Source organism: Echiichthys vipera (genome assembly GCF_963691815.1).
Source record: "Echiichthys vipera genome assembly, chromosome: 15".
NCBI lineage: Eukaryota > Metazoa > Chordata > Actinopteri > Perciformes > Trachinidae > Echiichthys > Echiichthys vipera.
This window is the reverse complement of record NC_139840.1, coordinates 2,978,885-3,001,469: the sequence shown is the minus strand read 5'-3', so window position 1 is coordinate 3,001,469 and position 22,585 is coordinate 2,978,885. Positions and strand designations below refer to the sequence as shown.

At 48.4% G+C, this 22,585-nt stretch overlaps 1 protein-coding gene across 4 annotated transcripts in view; it reads right to left on the bottom strand.

The window, feature by feature from the left end:
* Window positions 1–17,150, bottom strand: part of agla (amylo-alpha-1, 6-glucosidase, 4-alpha-glucanotransferase a) — a 40,336-nt gene extending 23,186 nt beyond the window's left edge. For 2 of the 4 annotated variants that reach the window (XM_083928422.1, XM_083928423.1), the window contains exons 1-11: window positions 17,072–17,149; window positions 12,984–13,117; window positions 11,320–11,445; window positions 8,089–8,299; window positions 6,730–6,899; window positions 6,204–6,407; window positions 4,271–4,452; window positions 3,137–3,248; window positions 2,036–2,162; window positions 817–919; window positions 327–424 (exon numbers count right to left, since the gene is read on the bottom strand). In XM_083928422.1, the coding sequence (XP_083784548.1) occupies window positions 327–424; window positions 817–919; window positions 2,036–2,162; window positions 3,137–3,248; window positions 4,271–4,452; window positions 6,204–6,407; window positions 6,730–6,899; window positions 8,089–8,299; window positions 11,320–11,407 (1,295 nt within the window). In that variant the 5' untranslated portion in view covers window positions 11,408–11,445; window positions 12,984–13,117; window positions 17,072–17,149. Of the gene's footprint in view, window positions 1–326; window positions 425–816; window positions 920–2,035; window positions 2,163–3,136; window positions 3,249–4,270; window positions 4,453–6,203; window positions 6,408–6,729; window positions 6,900–8,088; window positions 8,300–11,319; window positions 11,446–12,983; window positions 13,118–17,071 lie in introns of all 4 variants that reach the window. The other 2 variants (XM_083928425.1, XM_083928424.1) reach the window with 2 other exon arrangements.
* Window positions 17,151–22,585: the final 5,435 nt, after the last annotated feature.

Genomic DNA, 22,585 nt, shown 5'->3' with positions numbered 1-22,585 from the left:
ACACATAGAGACGAACAGAGACAGACAACCATTCACACCCACGCAGACACGGGGAGAACATGCAAACTCCACACAGAAGGGCCCCAGCCGGGATTCGAACCATGGCCCTCGCGCTGTGAGGCAACAGTGCTAACCACCACACCACCCTGTCGCCCTACGACTAACGGCAGTGATTTAAATATAGTAAATGTGCCCTAAAGCATGTGAAAGAAGTCTCTCTTCTATCTTTCTCTCCCTCCACCTCTCTTCTACCTTGAAGTAGCACATGTCGTATCCATCCCATCCCTTCTCCTCCCTCTTTAAACCCACATCTTGAAGCGTGTTACCTGGTAACCAGAGGGTTTTTCCTGCAAACGGGACCAAGTTTGGGGCCGTGGTCCGCCAGACGCTCATACACTACGTTTCCCACAATGCAGTTGGCGGCCTTGAGGGAAAGAAGAGGAGCATCATATTGAACAGTGACTGGTGCACATGATGCTTCATGTATTTTGGGAACCCTCAGTGTGTCTCCAATTCCACACTTTATGCAAACACTACACAGAATGCATACTCCTGTGCTGACAGCGCACTATGTCGGCAGCTAGCATACAAGTAATAAATATAAAGGACATGAGGCATTTTGAGCATCTCCTCCATGACTCCAGTGAGAACCATCAGGTGTCAGGTTTGGCTCCCACGTGCACTCACACACGTCTGGCCTTCCTCCAGTGCTTTCTCATATGATGCTGCTGTACTGCTTTCTAATTGTTATTATTATTTACATAGGTGTCGTCTGCAGCAGTAACCTGCCTGGTGGTACATCGCGCTCTACCTTACCTGCTCCTGATGCTGGTGCATGATGTGGTGCTGCTCTTCGTTCAGCCCGTTCAGTTTCTGTCTCAGCGCACCGCAGCACTCCTCGATGTGCTGCGTGGAGGAGCTACAGAGGGAGAGGTAACAGAAAAAATGTGACATACTGTTACAGAATCGTAAACAGACACAGTATCAAAATGGGCCTGTCATGACTGGAAGACTAATTAGAGGTGTTTGTGCTTTGGAGCCTGTTCACACTTGTCTTAATGGTATTCCTGTGCTGCTTCTCTAGTTTATGATTAATGGCTAACAATAAAAATGTCAGCAACTAACAATCAAACCTGCAGTCTACATCAGATCTGAACGATGTTAATTGAGCTCGAAGCAAAACCTATAATGGATGCATGAAGCAGGATTATTGGATATGAGACACTGTTAGCAAAGGGCTGCTGGGAGTGAATCAACCGCATGTTAGCTTAGTTAGTCAGAAAACATCAGGAAGACGTTTGAAAGAACGCTGGTATGATATAGTTTTCTTCATCATCTCATCTCATCTTTAGCCTCTTATCGGGGGTCGGGTCTCGGGGGCAGCAGCTTTAGCAGGGGACCCCAAACTTCCCTTTCCCGGGCCACATTAACCAGCTCTAACTGGGGGATCCTGAGGCGTTCCCAGGCCAGTGTGGAGATCTAATCTCTCCACCTGGTCCTGGGTCTTCCCCGAGGCCTCCTCCCAGCTGGACGTGCCTGGAACACCTCCCTAGGGAGGCGCCCAGGGTTCATCCTTACCAGATGATCCTGAACCACCTCACCTGGCTCCTTTCAACACAAAGGAGCAGCGGCTCTACTCCGAGTTCCTCACGGATGCTGAACTTCTCCCCCTCTCTCTAAGGGAGACTCCAGACCCCCTCCTGAGGAAACACATTTCGGCCGCTTGGACCCGCGACCTGGTTCTTTGGGTCATGACCCAACTTTCATGACCACAGGTGAGGGTAGGAACCAGGACTGAGTGGTAGATCCAGAGCTTTGCCTTCCTCAGCTCTCTTTTCGTCACAACGGTGTGGTAGAGCGACTGCAGCTCCGCCCCCGCTGCTCCGATTCTCCGGCCAAACTCACGCTCCATCGTCCCCTCACTCGTGAACATGATCCTGAGGTACTTGAACTCCTTCACTTAGGGTCAGGACTCATTCCCTACCTGAAAAAGAGATCTGAGCGAAAACAGAAAACAGAAAACAGAAATTCCCACCTGTGCGGCACAAAGGTCTCCAGAGCAGAGTCCATGTCCACCTTGTTGCCATAACGATGGTAGTTTGGGTCCTGAATGATCTTCAGGCCCTTTTTCCCCCCAGTCTTACTGTGGTCTGGCTTGGTGCCTAAAACACACACATGTAAAGCATCACTTCAGTCAGTTAAATAGCATGGAAATCAAAAGTCTCTATGTGAGCACACTGGCAGCTTTCTAAGGGCGCACTCACACTGTCCTTCCGCACCGGGCCAAAACAGGTTTTTCGGGTTGAGCCTAGTGCGTTTGACCAGTGTGAGTGCAACCGCTCCGCTCATAACTGCGGCCAGCTGGCCGTCCACGGCCCGTCTGAGAGAGGTGGGCTTTTGTAGAGCGGGTTTGCGCATGCCATTGTTGTTGTTGTTACATGTCCGCGCATGGTCCGTCCTTCTTTTTTCTATGTCCCAACAGGCGCACAGGAAATGACCTCAGAACCGTCGTAGGCCTCGTGCTCGTACACGTGGGCACGCTCGTGCTCGTACATGTGCAAACGCGCTTTACTAAAGCCCACCTCTCTCAGACGGGCTGTGGACGGCCAGCTGGCCGCAGTTATGCGTGGAGCGGTTACACTCACACTGGTCAAACGCACTAGGCTTTAGCTGAAAAACCTGTTTTGGCCCGGTGCAGAAGGACAGTGTGAGTGCGCCCTTAAGGCCTTTTCCGGGATGCTGAAAACGGAATAGTGTTTTTACATAAACGGGGATACTCCAATAACCCGATCATAAAGAGATACAAGCGTGACAGGACGAGTGATTAAAGATGAAGTTAGGAAAGCAGATCTGAGATAGGGTAGGACACAGTCATGAGCTCAGGACTTGCTTTTGTAACAGGCGGATTGGATTGCTCCTATCTTTGAAACGTAAGATAAGACCAACAGTTAGGAGATTTTCCTGTAATGAGCAGGTCGACACAGAACTCTGCGGCCCCACCCAGACCTCGGGGGCTGGGCCAGGTTCAGCTGACTTGACACGGTGCTTCAAATCCTGACACGTTTTGAAGTGTTGCAACCGTTACAAAGCTGACATGGTTTTACAGTAAATATCATAACTGATCAACAGTACAGACCGTTTTGTAGAAGGATTCTGAACTCCTCCACAGCGACGTCCACTTTGACCTGGTAGAACTCCCACAGCTTGATCTGAGGATACACATCCTGCCACAGCACACTACGGATGGCCTGATACACCCGTCATCACACACACAGAGAGAGAAGCACACACACACATGATCGCTATTATTAAAGGAGCCTTTTGCTGTCATGGCCTGCAATATGCTGTTGCAGAAGTATTGAAGTTGTTTGAAAGAGACGAACAGCATCAAGGCAGATTTAGGACGCGGTGCAGACGCGGCCTCTGGAGCATCAGCTAAGCACCAGAGCTGAACTGACCGAGTCAAAGACTGCAGTCAAGCCGCGTGGTTAAAATAGCTGCTGCTAAAGCTGGAGTGCCCCTGTATTCTGACCTTTACGGTAAACGCACTAAATAACCCAGGATACACATGTAACTACATCTGCTTTTCAAAATAAAGTGGTAACACTGAATGTATACAAATTACATGAATGTAAAATTTATATATAAGACTTATAAACACAAGTTACCAGTGACCCTTATACTTTAAGGAAGCCCACTGACTCTAACTCAACGCTAACGACAGACTGGCTTTACTGTAGCTTTTATATTTGCATAATGTTTATCTTACTTATTAGCTGTTATTTCATTCAAATGTGTACCATGTGCCCACATGTCCCCACTGTCCTCAACGTCCCTCCGAGGCCACTTTTCAATGCTTGGCTCAGTTCGACTCGCAGCACGCCACAGATTCGCTTTAACCATTACAACAGGGCAACCTTCTTGAAGGTGCGTCTTCAGTGATGTGGCTTACAGGGCTACAGCTCTATGGTAGCTCTGTGTATTTTTAGGCTTGAGTCTAAAGATTTTCAAAACCTGTCACGAGCTTCAGCTGCTTGATTGCACATCATTAGATTTAGGCGTGTCGGAGCAGAGAGAAACCTAAAACACGCAGGACTGTGGCTCTCCAGGAGCAGGGTTGGGCAGCCCTGATGTAGGGGAAACCCAAATCTCACTGGTCCTCACATACAGTATGTGTCCTCTACACGCAGTCATGAAGTACGGCACGTCCCCTCTTTTCATAGTGTGTGCAGCTGTGCAGTGTTGGCCCAGCTGCGTTGTGTCTACTCACATTCAGATGGCTCTCGTTGGTAATATCAGCAGGGAGTCCTTTGGATTTGTAGCGTCCCTCTGCTATTCTGGTGGTCAGATGCCAGATGGCTCTATCGAGGACCCAGGCTGGTCGCAGGTGGGGAGAGTTCACCAGGTTGTACCCACACTCTGGATGTTCTGTGATCCACACACTGTTAGCAGCTGCAAAGACAGAGAGAAACACTGAATCAGAACCACCAGCATGTAGAGATTTTACAACAATGCTTTGTGTAAACTTCCATCTAAATACCTGATCAAACAAAAGTATATTTTCATGAGCAGGACTTGTTTAGAGAGTTTGTAGAGATCTCCAGATAGACTGACAGTAAATCTAGCACTGAGTCCGTCTTTAACCTTTTAGTCAGGCTCACTTTACTGCGTGACCTTTTCTGTGTTAAAGAGAGGGGATGAGGTGATAAGAGTGCATGGGTGAAGAAGGAGTACACGGTGCTGACATCGCAGAGCACATACTCTCCATGTTAGAGCTGCAGTGGCCTTTCTGTTAAATGGGTTTATGCAGTACGGATATTAATGCTGACCATTTTTCTACTCCATCTATAAAGCAAGAACTCCGTGTGTGTCCGTGTTTGTCCGTGTTCATATGTCTGGAGAAGCCTCCGTTCGGTCTACTTCACACTTAGCGGTTGTATTCTTAGTACAAGTACCCTAAAGCCCGGGGCGCGGTGTGGAAGGACAGTGTGAGTGCGCCCTTAGCGGTTGTGTTTTTGGGGACCAAGTGATGGGCTTCATGATGAAGTTGGTGCAGTTTTGGACACGCAACTTTAAATATTAATAAACTTTGAATAAAAGAGAAAGAACGTCAGTGCAGCAGCGGGGGGGCGGAGCTTCAAGGCTCTGCAGACTGACTGTCTTCTGTGCATTTAACTTTGAGAGAGAGAGTCTATGTGTACTAGTGTGTGTCTGGGCTGCTTCTGTGTCTTGCAATTACATCGTTTCAGGACTGAACTTCAGGGATCAAAAGGTTCGATTCCTGTGATCTGGTCTCAGCCCTGCCAGGTAAACTAAAGTAAACACACTGTCAATATAAAAGGGTTCAGTTGGAAGGTCAATGAACTCTGTAAATGCCCCGAGGGCTACTGACCCCGCATGATCATCAGCACTGAGATAAGTGACTTAGGGCGCACTCACACTGTCCTTCTGCACCGGGCCAGAACAGGTTTTTCAGCTAAAGTCTGGTTCCTTTGACCAGTGTGAGTGCAACTGTACCGCGTCTAGGAGCGGCACACTTGCCGTCCACGGCCCGTTTGGGAGAGGTGGGCTTTAGTAAAGCACGTTTGCACATGTACGAGCACGAGCGTGGGCACGTGTACGAGCACGAGGCCTACGGCGGTTCTGAGGTCATTTCCTGTGCGCCTGTTGGGACGTAGAAAAAAGAAGGAGGGACCATGCGCGGACATTTCAAACAATGGCGGTGAAAGGTTCACGTTGGTGTGATGCGGAGGTGGAGTGTTTACTGCAGATTTGGTCGATGAAAAGATTCAAAAACAGTCGACAAGACGCACAAAAACTCTGAGGTCTATGGAAAGATCTGGAAACAAAGCCACGCATCGCCATGACGTCATCAATGTGTGTGACGTGTTACGGCGTGATGACGTATAGGCAGCAAGAAGCATTTGCGGATGAAGATGAGATGAGATGGAACAGGCTAATCGCTTGACACACTCGGCAACCAACCTGGCAACCCGGCTGCTGGAATTATTTTTTTTGTTGTTGCGACTACGATCTGGAGACACTAGACGTAGGGGCTCTGCTCATTCTCCATATTCAACCTTTAAGCAATATGATTATAGACTGTACCCATGTTAAACCGATGCTTTATGGAGATTTATAGATGAGAATTCAAGAGCCTTTCTATGACCAAGCAGAAGCTCTTTACTCGCACACATACTCACCAGTATGATTATACACCACATCTGTGATACACAGCATGTTCCATTCTTTCTGTAGCTTCTCCACCAGCGCCCCCACGTCTTCCCAGCTGTAGCTCTGACCAGCGGGGCTGAACTCGGGGTTAAAGTTCAACTGGTCGGCCAAGGAGTAACAGGACCTGGATTCTCCCAGAGTCTGCAGAGGCGTGAAGTGGATCATGTTGTAGCCTGCGAGAGAAACCCACAGGCACACTTTTATTAAGCAAATACACGATACACCAATAATGTGTACCCTACTGCCTTCAGTCTCTAGTACGGTACCTGTACACACACGCACACACACACACACGCACACACAAGCACGCGCGCACACACACACACACACACACCACAAAGGGTGGTGATTGATCTGACTTCAAGGACGAAAATAACACACTGTAAAAAGAATCCTGGCTGTCAATATGATCCTGTGACCTCAGGCACTGACCCAAGGAAATAACACACACACACACACAGACACAGACACACACACACGCACACACACACCTACCCGACTCCTTGGCTACTCTGAGTCTATCCGGCCAGTCATCCAAGTGTCCCAGACACTTGGACAGGTAGGTCTGGATGGTGATGCAGTCCAACGGGAGGACGTGGTTGTCTGCACCCACATTAAGGACCGGGTCCACTACGATGTATCCTCCTCCTGACCGATCTGTGTCCCTGTGGGGGGAAGAATGGAAATACAAAATGATGACCTAAACATACAGACTAGAATGTTCTTTTGTCCTTAAACAGGTTTAATGATGCTGTGAAATCGGCCTGTTTAACATGGGGCTCAATGAGAAACTGCTCTATTGTGCAAACTGCTCCTAGTGGACACTCAGAGAACTGCAGTTTTGGGCACTTCCTGATTGGATCAACCAGGAAGTTGCTGTGGTGGTGGGGGCTTGGATGTACCTTATGTTTTCAATGAACCTGAGTTTTCTGTTTAAACAAATTATCGTATATTTATCTGCCACCACATTTATAACGTGCTTCATCATCTTAGGGCGCACTCACACTGTCCTTCCGCACCGTGCCCCGGGCTTTAGGGTACTTGTCCCCCCCTACCTCTCCCCCCGCGCCCCAGGCCGTTTGTACTCACACTACCTGGGCCTCGCGCAAATGCTTCTTGCTGCCTATACGTCATCACACGTCACACGCATTGATGACGTCATGGCAATGCGTGGCTTTGTTACCAGATCTTTCCGTAGACCTCGGAGTTTTTGTGCGTCTTGTCGACTGTTTTTGAATCTTTTCATCGACCAAATCTGCAGTAAACACTCCACCTCCGCATCACACCAACGTGAACCTTTCACCGCCATTGTTTGAAATGTCCGCGCATGGTCCCTCCTTCTTTTTTCTATGTCCCAACAGGCGCACAGGAAATGACCTCAGAACCGTCGTAGGCCTCGTGCTTGTACACATGTGCACGCTCGTGCTCGTACATGTGCAAACGTGCTTTACAAAAGCCCACCTCTCTCAGACGGGCCGTGGACGGCCAGCTGGCCACAGTTATGCGCGGAGCGATTGCACTCACACTGGTCAAACTCACTAGGGCGGAAGTAGGCTTTAGCCGAAAAAACCTGTTTTGGCCCGGTGCGGAAGGACAGTGTGAGTGCGCCCTTAGAGCCCCTCCCAGGACACTGACTGGCTGGCTCACTTTCAATCTGAACACAAATGTGTCACTAAGATGGACAGTTTTGAGTTTGGCAGCTGTGCAAGGTAAACACATTTACAGGCTTGGTGCTTATAAATGTGCCGTCTGATGACTGGAGGTAGCTCCCATGAGCTCTCGTCCAAACAGTACGTTTTCAAATGCCAAGATCAATAGCCATTATCCAGGAGAGGCCATTATCAGGAGTCTTACCCGTATCCAAAGAAGTACTCATAGGACCCGGCAACCTTGAGGTCCAGAGAGCAGTACTTATCAGAGTCATCCTCTCTTCCTGTCGGGTAGCTCCACGGCAGAACACGGAAGTTGTTCCTTTTGAACTGCTGTCCCTCCAGTGGATAGTTGGTGTGCACCATCACCCTCCTCCCCTGAAGGCTGGGACCCAGGCGGAACTGAAGCTCGAACCCTGAGGAGACAAAAACATTTGGACTAACTGCTTTATATAAAAACACAGAATTCATATGTTGAGATAGTTTTGGCTGTGCTCAGATTAACGTTGTGACTCGCCGGTGCAGGAGACCAGTAGATGACACAGATCCACCGGCCGAGCGTACTTTCAAACTAAGCTCATCCGCGCAGCCTCCGCATCGTCCTGTAGCCCGTCTCTTACAACTCATTTACCTCCATACCTCCATTTCTCATACGACTTTCTTTTTCTATATAAATTGTCCTCCTAACAGAGGGTTCTGGTTTGAAAGGTTGGCTTACAAATCTAACATACAGGGAGCAAGAGCGCTCCAGCAGACGGAGACAATCGTCCAGATATACGACGAGCAATGTCACAAATGATAGGCGTGACTTCTCCCTCTGCAAATGAGCACTGTCGAAGTTATTTATTCATAAGAAGAAGAAGAAGAATTCCTTTATTTGTCCCGCAATGGGAAAATTCAATTTTCACTCTATTATTATTATTCAGGTTACACACACAGGCCCGAGATAGATACACACACATGCACAGACAGGACCTATATACATGCAATTAATGGAGAGATGTTAGAGTGAGGGGGCTGCCAGTGACCGGCGCCCCGAGCAGTTGGGGGTTCGGTGCCTTGCTCAACAGCACCTTCGCTCCATTCATGGTCCACACAGGGACTCGAACCAGCGACCCTCCGGTTCCCAGCCAAGTCACCTATGGACTGAGCATAAGATGTACATCTTAAATGAATCTCTCTTCATTCTAATGGCTGCTGACTGGAAGATGTGTTTCTGATCATGGTTGGCATTCAGCCCATCTCTCATCTCATCTTCATCCGCTTATCCGGGGTCAGGTCGCGGGGGAAGCAGCTTTAGCAGGGGACCCCAAACTTCCCTTTCCCGGGCCACATTAACCAGCTCTAACTGGGGGATCCTGAGGCGTTCCCAGGCCAGTGTGGAGATCTAATCTCTCCACCTGGTCCTGGGTCTTCCCCGAGGCCTCCTCCCAGCTGGACGTGCCTGGAACACCTCCCTAGGGAGGCGCCCAGGGTTCATCCTTACCAGATGATCCTGAACCACCTCAACCGGCTCCTTTCAACACAAAGGAGCAGCGGCTCTAGCTGCAGGACAAAGAGGTGTGGGGATAGTTCACGAGTCCACTGCTACACGGAGCAGGTGAAACTTGCAAAAACACAGAGAGACAAATCTGCAGCTCTAAAATAAACAAAATGAATACTTTACATATACAGCCCCAAAAAAAGTCTTCCTGCTCCTCCAGAGTGTGGGCTCCATGAAGGGTTTGTCTAAATATAGTCCACTTTAACAGCCAGCCCATTAAATCCATATCAGGTTCAGAGTGCTGTAAATGTCAAGTGGTACACTTCTCCCTGTCCACGTTTGAGAAAGACACGTTTGAGGGCTCCGGTTTGATGCTGGTGTCCTTGGTTGTATGAACTTGTGTGAGTGACGGAGACAGCAACAGCCACCAGGTAACAACTGAACAGGTCTTTTAAAATGATCAGATGCTACATTTGAGACATATTTGCTCTGCTAGTGCTATAACCAAGACGTAAATGCATGACGACACACAAAACAGGAAGCACATGTATGGATTTGAAGGCCATTTTCTCTAATTCAGAAACAGTACTAGGAAATATCAAAAAATATCAAAGTGCTTTAGTTCGCTCAGCTCACGCGTGCTCAACACAGCGTCATTAGCAGGCTACCGTTTTGCATGACAGTCAAGTGTCCATCAGTGGTGAATCCCTCTTCCTCCTTTAGTTTTAGCTTCATTTTCGGCCGTGACATCAACACAGTATACACAGTCTACACACGCTGTACCAGCCAACAGATAGGCATACACACGCTACGCAAGACAGCTGGGCTCTGGCATCAGAGGCGGTGACGTGTGAAGTAAAGGAGTTGATTTTTTTGGTAGGTTTTTTTGTGCACAGGGGTCGACCTGAAATCCGAAGTTGCATTGTGCAGTGAAAGCAATACAGACTCTGTCGAATCTGAACCCCATAGAGAATCTCTGGAAAATCCTTGGTGACAAAGTAATGTCTAAGGGCGTACTCACACTGTCCTTCCGTACCGCGACCCGGACTTTAGGGTACTTGTCCCCCCTCCCTTACCCCCCCGCGCCCCAGCCCCGTTTGTACTCACACTACCTGGGCCTTGGCCAATGCTTCTTGCTGCCTATACGTCATCACGCCGTAACACGTCACACGCATTGATCGCGTGTGTGTGGCTTTGTTTCCAAATCTTTCCACAGACCTCGGAGTTTTTGGGCGTCTTGTCGACTGTTTTTGAATCTTTTCATCGACCAAATCTGCAGTAAACACTCCACCTCCGCATCACACCAACGTCAACCTTTCGACGCCATTGTTGTTGTTGTTAAATGTCCGCACATGGTCCGTCCTTCTATTTACATGTCCGAACAGGGGGACATAACGCTACTGCTATAGGGGTCGGGCTCGTGCTCGTACACGTGCGCACGCTCGTGCTCGTACATGTGCAAACGGCTCCGCTAAAGCCCACCTCTTTCAAGTGGGCCGTGGACGGCCCGCTGGCCGCAGTTATGCGCGGAGCGGGTGCACTCACACTGCTTAAAGGTACTAGGCTTTAGCTGAAAAACCTGTTTTGGCCTCGGCCAGAAGGACAGTGTGAGTACGCCCTAAGAAACCCACTCCAGGTAGTGAACTGTGGAAGAGACTGAGTCAGAATAGACGCAGATCAAAGCAGAGCAGTGTGAGAAACTAGTGACGTCCTGTGGGTGCAGATGTGCTGAAGTCATTCAAAGCTGTGGCCTCTACACTTCCTGTTCATGTTTGAATCCTAGAGAAGAAAACACTGTTGAAATCTTCTCTTCTGACACAATGAACACTGTTCTCTCATTTGATCACTGTGTTATTTATAAAATGGAGGTTTTTGTTGAAGTGCATGTTAGTACAGGCATTAATAAAAGTGAAAGTGAAACACCAGAGCGCAGCCGTTTAGAGGAAGCCTTACCTTGTTCAAGTCTGAACAGGGTTCTCTGCAGGTTTTCCTTATCGTTAAGCATCAGGACTCTGATTTGCTTCAGATGTTGAGGTAACATGCTGGGTAGATCTTCAAAGTTAGCTGATGCCTGGCCTCCTGTAAAGAGGAAAATACAAGTTACTAAATAGTTAGAACCATTTACCTGCCACAAAACACACTTTCACATTATTAAACCAAGTTTTTAAACTGTATGAAATAGCTCCCGAACGACACCACGTCCCTTAACCGTGAGGAAATGCTTCTTGTATGTTGGCGGTATCAGTTTATTAGTGTGTATGTGCACACTATAAGGTCTTACTGACAGGTGTGGAGGATTAAAACCCTCACTGATAAAGAGGCAGGAGATCCAAACCTCTGCTGATCACTTGTAATAAATACAATGGCAAAAGACGAGGCTGTTTAGGACCAGACATATACGAGAATACATACATGTTGACACCTATACAAGTACTTATGTCCACTGATGTATTGGTTTTCCCTGAGACAATGTGCAACAATAGAGCCGAACCAAGTTCAGCAGCCTCTGTGGTTATCATGGCAGAGGCGAGAAGACGGAAGAGTGTGTGGACGGAGGAAGCTAAGGAGAGAAATGGAGAGAGTGGTCGCAAGAGGCCGCTGGATGAGAGTTATCCTCAAAGTGGCCTTTTGTCCTTAGTGAGAGCCTTGCAAACTAAATGGCTGCAAGATAGACACCAATGTGCTCTTCTCACTGTCGGACTAGTAAGTAACATTAGCCGGCTTGCTATTTCGTGTTGTTGCACTTGCTTGATGTAGGGCTACGTTAGCGAAGTTGTCGTCTCGCTAGTTTTTGATCAACAATGTAATAATACCAAATTCATGTGTGCAGTTGTCCATACTTACGACAGTGGTGCAGGCCTAAGTGAATTTCACTTTGTTTGCTTTGGTCCAAATCAGTCCATGACTTTGTGAACTTAGAGCGCACTCACACTGTCCTTCCGCACCGCGCCCCGGGCTTTAGGGTACTTGTCCCCCCCCCCTCCCCCCTGCGCCTCAGGCCCGTTTGTACTCACACTACCTGGGCCTCGCGCAAATGCTTCTTGCGCGGAGCGGTTGCACTCACACTGGTCAAACGCACTAGGCTTGACCCTTAAAACCTGTTTTGGCGCGGTAGGACAGTGTGAGTGCGCCCTTAGAGCATTTTCCCCTTGGTTCAGTTTCTTTTTACACAGAGAAAAATGCAAGCAAACCAAAATGCATCACTTCAAACCACGTGGCAATGTGCACTCATTGTATTGGTCGCAGGTGTCTGGAGCGGAAGCAAGAGCGTAAATACAGGAAGAAGGTCCTGTGTGTGTTCTGGACGAGTGCAAATTTCTGCCAACATTCAAGCTAGCCATGTCTCATATCTCCGTGGTCAAACCAGCTCGTTTCACTGAAATCATTGCCAGACATTGCCTCGTCTGCTCTGCTAACTGAGACTTTAGCCGCAGCTGCTTAACCACGGAGATGCAGGATATTTCTGTGAGAAGACAATGCTGTGCGGGTCTCTGGCTAGCTGCTGCTACTCCTACGCAAGCTGCTACGGTGTGCATGCTCTGCCCATGGATGGATCTCTGCTGCACGGCAGATTGCAAAGCGGACAAGACTTCAGCAGCTGTTGAGTTCAAACTTACAGAGTACACCTGGTCGTTGGGTCGGATCACGTTCTCACCGTAAACAGAGCCTACCGAAGTGTACCAGAGTGCGATGCCTCGAGGTGGTCTTGGTCCGGTTGTTTTGCTCTACACCTGAGTGGGAGTGTTCACACCTGCCCAAACGAACCACAACAAGGGGGTAAATGCTCCGCGGTTCGATTCAACTGAACTAAACAAGGCAGGTGTGAAAACCCCCTGAAACAAAAACAAACCTCTTCCTCCCAGTTGGACTTAAGCATCTGTAGTTTCTTAAATGCATTTTTAACCTGTTTTTTAAACTAAAGTGTGTTAAACACGTGGCAAACTCCTTTAAGGATGTTTTGAGGCTGCTCCAAGTGTGATGCAACGAGAAGAGACTGTTGAGTGTGAACAACATGGAGGCTTCCACGGATGAGATGAGCAGCTATGGATCAAGCCGCTCACTAACTCTTTGTTCTCTGGATCCTTCTGTTGAATATGGACCGGGCTCCTAGAGGACACTTTAGCACACGTTTTGGCTCCTAGAGGGCACTTTAGCACACGTTTTGGCTCCTAGAGGACACTTTAGCACACGTTTTGGCTCCTAGAGGGCACTTTAGCACACGTTTTGGCTCCTAGAGGACACTTTAGCACACGTTTTGGCTCCTAGAGGACACTTTAACACACGTTTATGCTCCTAGAGGACACTTTAGCACACGTTTTGGCTCCTAGAGGACACTTAAGCACACGTTTTGGCTCCTAGAGGACACTTAAGCACACGTTTTGGCTCCTAGAGGACACTTTAGCACACGTTTTGGCTCCTGGTTTCGAGGCAGATTGAAGTGAAACAGAAGAGACTGTTGAGTGTAAACAACATGGAGGCTTCCAAGGATGAGATGAGCAGCTATGGAGCAAGCCGCTCACTAACTCTTTGTTCTCTGGATCCTTCTGTTGAGACTAGGAAGTCCCATTTTTGTTTCTTGTCTGTTTCAGGGCTCCAGACTGCGACCAAATACGCAAATCCCAATCAGCAGTTGATGAGATGGGCTTTGTGTGTCTGCAGCCTTATCACCTGGATATTCGACACATCAAAGGCCAGAATAACGTAGCTGCTGATGCTCTTCCCCGTGTTCCCATTGCCTTAGCAACCCGCGCTTGTTTTTTTTGGGTAACTGTTTGGTTGTGTAACTTAGGCTTCCACCCATGTAACGATTGTTGTCTTTCAGGTTATGCGGTGAACCCCGCGGTGAGTGGGGTGTGACAGCCCTCCGGCACCTCCTGATTGCCAGGCTCCCAGGAGGTGATCAGTGTAATGATTATCACCCATGCTCCCTCTCTCCGCCTTAACGTATGTTCGTTTGCTTTGAAGGTACACCACATTCTCCACTCATCCACACACAGCACTCACTACTGATGACTCACTCACATTCATTTCATTCATTCATCTTCAACTGCTTGTCCCTGTCGGGGTTGCGGGGCGCTGGAGCCGATCCCAGCTGACTACGGGCGTGAGGCGGGGTCCACCCTGGACAGGACGCCAGTCTATCACAGGACACATAGAGACGAACAGAGACAGACAACCATTCACACCTACGGGTGATTTAGAGTCATCAATGAACCGAACACCTGCACGTCTTTGGACTGTGGGAGGAAACCGGAGAACCCGGAGAAAACCCACGCAGACACGGGGACAACATGCAAACTCCACACAGAAGAGCCCCAGCTGGGATTTGAACCAGGGACCTCTCCTGTCCTCTGTCATTCCCTTGAGCTGGGCTGTGACATGAGCAACTACACGATTGCTAAGATAAACAATAACATTATGATAATTGGCCATACATCAGACTGAGGGCGCACTCACACTGTCCGTCCGTCCCGTGCCCCGTGCTTTAGGGTCCTTGTCCCCCCCTCCAGGCCCGTTTGTACTCACACTACCTGGGCCTCGGAGAATGCTTCTTGCTGCCTATACGTCACCGCGCCCTAACACGTCACACGCATTGATGACGTCATCGAGATGCATCGATTTGTTTACAAAAGCGTCTTTTGGCCACATAATGGAAAGTGCAGGTATACAACTTCTAGTTCAGTAAAGGATCTGGGTTCATCATTTGTCTGTAGCATATGTGTTTCATCACAGTGTGCAATGCAGAGTAACATAAACTAGTAACTCAACACGCTCTTGGAAGACGGGACATCACACTGATCAAAGAATCAAACACACTCAAATCAAGTCGAATCACGTACTGTAGGAAAAAACACGCTCAAGTACATTTGGCTAGGAACTTCCTGGAACTCCTTCATGGACATGGAGGTGCCATAGATAGTATTGAACAATAGCACAGGAATAGCCATGCACACGGTCCGGTGTGAAATTCACCCCCTCGCATTACAGGTGATGTTCTGGATCAGAAGGCTGTTGTTTCCACCTATAGGAGTAGTTTATACACAGGTAACCCACGGTAACGGTCACAACAATGGTTCCTTACAGTCTTTAAACTATTTTAAAGAGTTTAAAATCACAAACTCGGATAATAGCGAACACAAAACAACCCCTTTTTGTGTGTTCAGTGGAAATAAACTGCAGCCAGAATTAAATAAATGAGTTAAATGGATCTTTAGAGCAAGTTGAATGTGTTTGACTCAGCGTTTCCTAAATATAATCCCAGCTTTTCTTTAAATTCATAGGTTCAAACGTGTGTTTTTAATGTGGTTAGCTGTATTTAAACTGCTCCTATAGGTGGAAACAACAGCCTTCTGATCCAGAATGCTGGGATGTGAGAGCATGACTTTGGTTGTTAATGTTGGAAATGTAAGGACGGATGAGGCTGTGTATGTAAATGATGGACTGTGACATGAAACGGTGTTGTGCTGTATTCTGCACCCCTGCCGTGAAATGCACCCCCTCGCATTACAGGTGATGTTCTGGATCAGAAGGCTGTTGTTTCCACCTATAGGAGCAGCTCATACACAGGTAACCACATTAAAAACACACTTTTGAACCTGTGAATTTAAAGAAAAGCTGGGATTATATTTAGGAAACACTGAGTCAAACACATTCAACTTGCTCTAAAGATCCATTTAACTCATTTATTTAATTATGGCTGCAGTTTATTTCCACAGAACACACAAAAAGGTGTTGTTTTGTGTTCACTATTGTCCAAGTTTGTGATTTTAACTCTTTAAAATAGTTTAAAGACTGTAAGTAACCAATGTTCTGACTGTTGTGGGTTACTATAATAACTACTCCTATAGGTGGAAACAACAGCCTTCTGATCCAGCACCTGTAATGTGGGGGGGTGCATTGCACAGCAGGGGTGCAGAGTACGGCACAACACCGGATCGTGTCAATGCACCCAGCCCCTGGAGCCTCCGTCTGAGTCTGCGCAGTGCGTCCGTCCGACCAGAACAAGGTCAGGAATCCAGCCGTTTAATGTCACACTATTTATAAAACCCTCCCTCCGGACTGTGCAGCACGCCCGGCACATCGAGTTCATGTCCCGACACAGCGTGAGTGACACACGGACAGACAGACGTACAATGTCAAAGTGAAGGTAGAGAGCCACTCTCCACGACGGTGCAGGAGCCTGCGAGGCTAATGTCCCGTTTGAAGCTGGACGCCAAAGTCCATTCAAAAAAAGTGTGTATTTAAGGTTGCCTCGCTTATAAACACACCTTCATTCCCCATAACAACACAATACAACACTCTGATGTGATTGTTAGTATGCAATTTACAATTCGGCATAGGTATAATTTACCAAAGGCCCGTTATTCCCATAAAGCAACAGCAATAACCTGTGGTGCAGGCGCTACTTCGGTGCAGTCGGCCCCGACCGGAATGCACTGTAGTGGGCGGGGCCGTCAACTTGGAAATGCATTGAAGAAGGTAACGCAGGGTGGCTCATACATAAATGTACACATTAGGGTTCATGGTCGTGAACATGCGTCGTCTCCAAACAACCGGGAGAGTATTTCCCCATGTTCGGATGTAAAAAATGCAACTTTGAGGCGCAACGTGAAGAGCGTGAAGAGCGTTTACGCACAGCCGGGGATAGAACTGGTAGACGCGCACTAACGTGAGACAGAGACCCTTTCAACATGTCCCCACTCACCTGTCAGTTGTGTCTTGGTCAGTCACAGCCACAGGAGGACAGTCGGAGGGGTCGGGCAGACTGCTCTGTGGTTCCCGGTGGGCACTGGCTGAACCGAAGGGGGCGTAGTCTGCGCAGCCGGGGCCTCTACCGTAATAACCCCAGGAAAGCGCAGTGTTAAATGTTGTTACAGTGAATCATGCATTTGCTCCTTCCACACTGTGTTGACTTAACCCTCCTGTTCTCCTTGGGGTCAATTTGACCCAATTCAATGTTTAACATCTCTAAAAACATCTGTTTGTTTTTCTGCTTCATATTTAATGACTTTTCCTCATTTTATAAGGACAACTGGGAAAACCTTACAGTGACATGATGATATTTTTCCGTTGAATTGACCCTGTACACGCCACTGTCCTTGATATTGGACATTGCTTTCATTCCAAATATTATAAATAACAAAAAATAGTACTTACAAATGATATACTTACTTTAAAACACACAAACAAATATCCCTCGATAATTGATTTCTTTTAGGAGGTGCTAATCTGAGCGCTTTTTATCCTTCTTTACTGTTTTAATCTCTGTGTTTTAGCCTTCATGCTTTTATGTTTTAGTCCCTCCTGTTTTTAGCCTCCATATTTGAACCTTTTACTGTTTTAGACAACAGTTTTTAGTCTCCAGTGTTTCCTCAGGGGGCCTAAAGTATTGGGAGTTGTCTCTGGTCTGGCCCGGGCGACTAGAGGGCTCTGCACCTCGGTGCGGAGGCTCCTGTCTGCCCGGGTTGGGGGGGGTCTCTGTGGCGGTGTCATCTTGTATATTTACTGCAATAACTGATCGACTGTAACAGGATATTGCTGCCAATGCTCATTCTGTTGCATTATTTCTGTTGCGCAACTTCTAAGCTTTACCAGACACACACACACACACACACACACACACACACACACACACACACACACACACACAGGCACATCACACACAGGCACATCACGTACACAAACACGCACACACACAGGCACATCACGTACACAGGCACATCACGTACACACAGGCACACACACAGGCACGCACACACACACACACACACACACACACACACACACACACACACACACACACAGGCACATCACGCACACACACACACACACACACACACACACAGGGACAGAAGAGGGCGTTACGTAAGCTGGTGCTGCAGTGCAGTTGTTGGGCAGACAGAGAGCAGCACGTCCGCAGATCTGTTCTATGGAGCAGCGGATTGTACCATGATGCCAGGGTTACGTCATCCACAGACGTGAATAAAATAATATCAAATGAAATCTGAGATCTGGAAGGAATTACCTCAGAGTTGCTGTAATCAGATTATCGTAACTGTTATTCAGATTAAGATGATATTGCGACGTTTGTGCACTTCATTCAGCGTCGCATCACATTCAACCACCCAAGCCTCGGACCACCTTATTGGAGGTATGTGTCATGAACGGTTCAGGGATAACACACAAAAATGGCGGACCCGATGCAGACACGGACACAAAGTAAAAGTACAAAGCAAACGCAAAACACTACAGAGAGAAACAGATACTATAACTAACAAGAGGATCCGTCATGTGTGACGACGGAGGAGGGGACCCACATGCAGACACAGAACTCAGGAGACGGTATTAACAAATTTAATAAAACTTATTTACTAAAAGGTGCTTTAAACACAAAGGAAAAACACGAAGAGAACTGATAAAAACTGACACGATGAACGGACACAAGAGGAACAGGTACACAGGGAGACATCAGGGTATGTAGAGGGTATGATCGGGCACTGAGTAAGGGCGCACTCACACTGTCCTTCTGTACCGGGCCAAAACCGTTTTTTTCAGCTAAAGCCTAGTATGTTTAAGCAGTGTGAGTGCACCCGTTCCACGCATAACTGCGGACGGCCCGCTTGAAAGAGGTGGGCTTTTGTAGAGCCGTTTTCACATGCACGAGCACGAGGCCTACGGCGGTTCTGAGGTCATTTCCTGTGCGCCTGTTGGGACATAGAAAAAAGAAGGAGGGACCATGCGCGGACATTTCAAACAATGGCGGCGAACGGTTCACGTTGGTGTGATGTGGAGGTGGAGTGTTTACTGCAGATTTGGTCGATGAAAAGATTCAAAAACAGTCGACAAGACGCACAAAAACTCAGAGGTCTACGGAAAGATCTGGAAACAAAGCCACACACACGTGTGTGACGTGTTACGGCGTGATGATGTATGGACAGCAAGAAGCATTCATGCCGAGGCCCAGGCAGTGTGAGTACAAACGGGGCTGGGGCGCGGGGGGTGAGGGAGGGGGGGACAAGTACCCTAAAGCCCGGGTCGCGGTGCGGAAGGACAGTGTGAGTGCACCCTAAGGCTCAGGACCGGGTTGGTATACAGAGTGGCAGGTGATCAATGCTAACAAGGATCACCTGCCAGGAAAACCAACTCAAACCAGAGAACAGAAAGAAAGCACATACAGAAAGACATCGACAGAGGGAGACAGAAACAACGATTAAAGAGGAGAGGGAGAGACTCTCCAGAACCAATCACAACACGACCGGGGAAAACAACAGGAAGGAGGAGACGACGGACGGGAAACGGGAACACGGGAAACTACGGAGAAAACAGAAAACAAACACGATTCACGATTTAACCGCTGATCCATTGGCTGACTGACAGCCGACGGAGCTTGGACGGGAGCTCGACTCTGTGGCCTGCCTGAATTCACGCACTGCTCAATTGTCATTTCATTGTCTTTGTTCAAACGCTAACAAAGGAATGCATGATCATCTGTGTAGTAGTGATTCTCTCATGAACGGCTCAGGTATAACACAAAAAGTGGACCCGATGCAGACACAGACAAAAAGTAAAAGTACAAAACAAAGGAACAGGAAGACGACGGAAGATCAGGGAGACAGACGGGAAACGGGAACACGGGAAACTACGGAGAAACAAAGAACAACACGATTAGTAACCTTAATATGGGGAGCGTGAAAACCACAACCAGAAAGGGGACCCCAATCCGGGGGTGAATAGTTTTACCAGTAGTGGGTCGACAGTGGTCCGGCGCTGCGTGCCTGTCAGCTAAAGGTATATATGGTGGCACAGGTGATCAGCGTAACGGGCTGCAGCTTGGGGGGGAAACGCCTACCGGACCTGGACAAAGACAAGGGAAAGAACACATGCAGGGAAACACAGACAGAGGGAGACAAACTCACACACAAAGGAAGAGAGGAGGCTACTGACAGAACCAGAACCCCCACACCTCCACCTTAACAACCGCAACAGGAACCACCCTGAGAGTCAGACGGCATTAAAGGAGAAGCTGGGGTGGAGGCAGGTAGCAAAGCGAGTGGTGTTCAAATGGAGCAGCGATGGCAGGCAGGCGTTTAACAGTTGAACGCATGGAAAGGGAATCAGCTGATCCATGAGCTGAGCGAGCAGCTGGGTTTAACCGCTGATCCATTGGCTGACTGACAGCCGATGCAGCTGGGACGGGAGCTCGACTCTGTGGCCTGCCTGAACTCACGACCTGCTCAGTTGTCATTTCATTGTCTTTGTTCAAACGCTAACAAAGGAATGCATGATCATCTGTGTAGTAGTGGTGGTGTAGTGATTCCTCTTGAGGTTATTTTTGTGGAGGTGGAACAGTTTCAGTAAGCGTCCTTCTGACTCATCAAGACCATAGCTGTGATACATGACTGCCTTTAGATACACGACTGATTTACAAAGCATCATGTGAGTGCTATAATGTGCTCAGATTATACATCCCATCAGTTCATGTACGCATCTGACCACGCTGACGAGTCCCAGCCTCTGAGAAATGACTCTTTGTATTATTGTAATTTGAGTGTTTTTTCCAATAGCAATCAAAAAGTCCTATAAGCTGAGCCATTTGTGTGTAGAGAGAAGGGTTTCAGTGTTCCTCCTGCTCTGGGGGCCCAAGAGGACTGAGCCGGGAGCCACCGGGAACAGGATATCAGCTCAACGGGTATGAGAGGAGGCGGGATCTGTGCAGCCCTCTGTGCAGCCCTCCTCTCCTTCTTCGTCTCTGTGTGTTTGTCTCCCTCTGTCTGTGTCTCCCTGTATGTGCTCTCCTCTCTGTGTTTCCCTGTCACAGGTCGATCCAGGTGTTTCTCGTTGGCACTAATCTCCTGCCTCCCTGTAGATTAAGCCGGTCCTGAGTCTCATTCGGGGCCGGATCGTTATTGCAGATACTCCAGCAGGAGCAGCAGCAGCAGGAGCGGTAGCACGTAGCGTGTAGCAGGGCTGGCTTCATCCTTGTGTCGATGTTTTTCCTCTCACTCCTCCGTCGACCTATTTGTGACTGTTCCTAGTGTTTTGTTGCTCCAGTTGCCCGTTTCCCTGTCGACCTGTGACTGTTCCTTGTGTTTTGTTGCTCCAGTTGCCCGTTTCCCTGTCGACCTGTGACTGTTCCTTGTGTTTTGTTGACCGTTTCCCTGTCGACCTGTGACTGTTCCTGGTGTTTTGTTGCTCCAGTTGCCCGTTTCCCTGTCGACCTGTGACTGTTCCTAGTGTTTTGTTGCCCGTTTCCCTGTCGACCTGTGACTGTTCCTAGTGTTTTGTTGCCCCAGTTGCCCGTTTCCCTGTCGACCTGTGACTGTTCCTTGTGTTTCCCTGTCGACCTGTGACTGTTCCTTGTGTTTCCCTGTCGACCTGTGACTGTTCCTAGTGTTTTGTTGCTCCAGTTGCTCGTTTCCCTGTCGACCTGTGACTGTTCCTAGTGTTTTGTTGCTCCTGTTGACCGTTTCCCTGTCGACCTGTGACTGTTCCTAGTGTTTTGTTGCTCCTGTTGACCGTTTCCCTGTCGACCTGTGACTGTTCCTTGTGTTTTGTTGCTCCAGTTGCCCGTTTCCCTGTCGACCTGTGACTGTTCCTAGTGTTTTGTTGCTCCTGTTGACCGTTTCCCTGTCGACCTGTGACTGTTCCTTGTGTTTTGTTGCTCCAGTTGCCCGTTTCCCTGTCGACCTGTGACTGTTCCTTGTGTTTCCCTGTCGACCTGTGACTGTTCCTAGTGTTTTCGTGTCGACCTGTGACTGTTCCTTGTGTTTTGTTGCTCCAGTTGCCCGTTTCCCTGTCGACCTGTGACTGTTCCTTGTGTTTCCCTGTCGACCTGTGACTGTTCCTAGTGTTTTCGTGTCGACCTGTGACTGTTCCTTGTGTTTTGTTGCTCCAGTTGCCCGTTTCCCTGTCGACCTGTGACTGTTCCTAGTGTTTTGTTGCCCATTTCCCTGTCGACCTGTGACTGTTCCTAGTGTTTTGTTGCTCCAGTTGCCCGTTTCCCTGTTGACCTGTGACTGTTCCTAGTGTTTTGTTGCCCATTTCCCTGTCGACCTGTGACTGTTCCTAGTGTTTTGTTGCTCCAGTTGCCCGTTTCCCTGTTGACCTGTGACTGTTCCTAGTGTGTTGTTGCCCGTTGACCTGTGACTGTTCCTAGTGTTTTGTTGCCCGTTTCCCTGTTGACCTGTGACTGTTCCTGGTGTTTTGTTGCTCCAGTTGC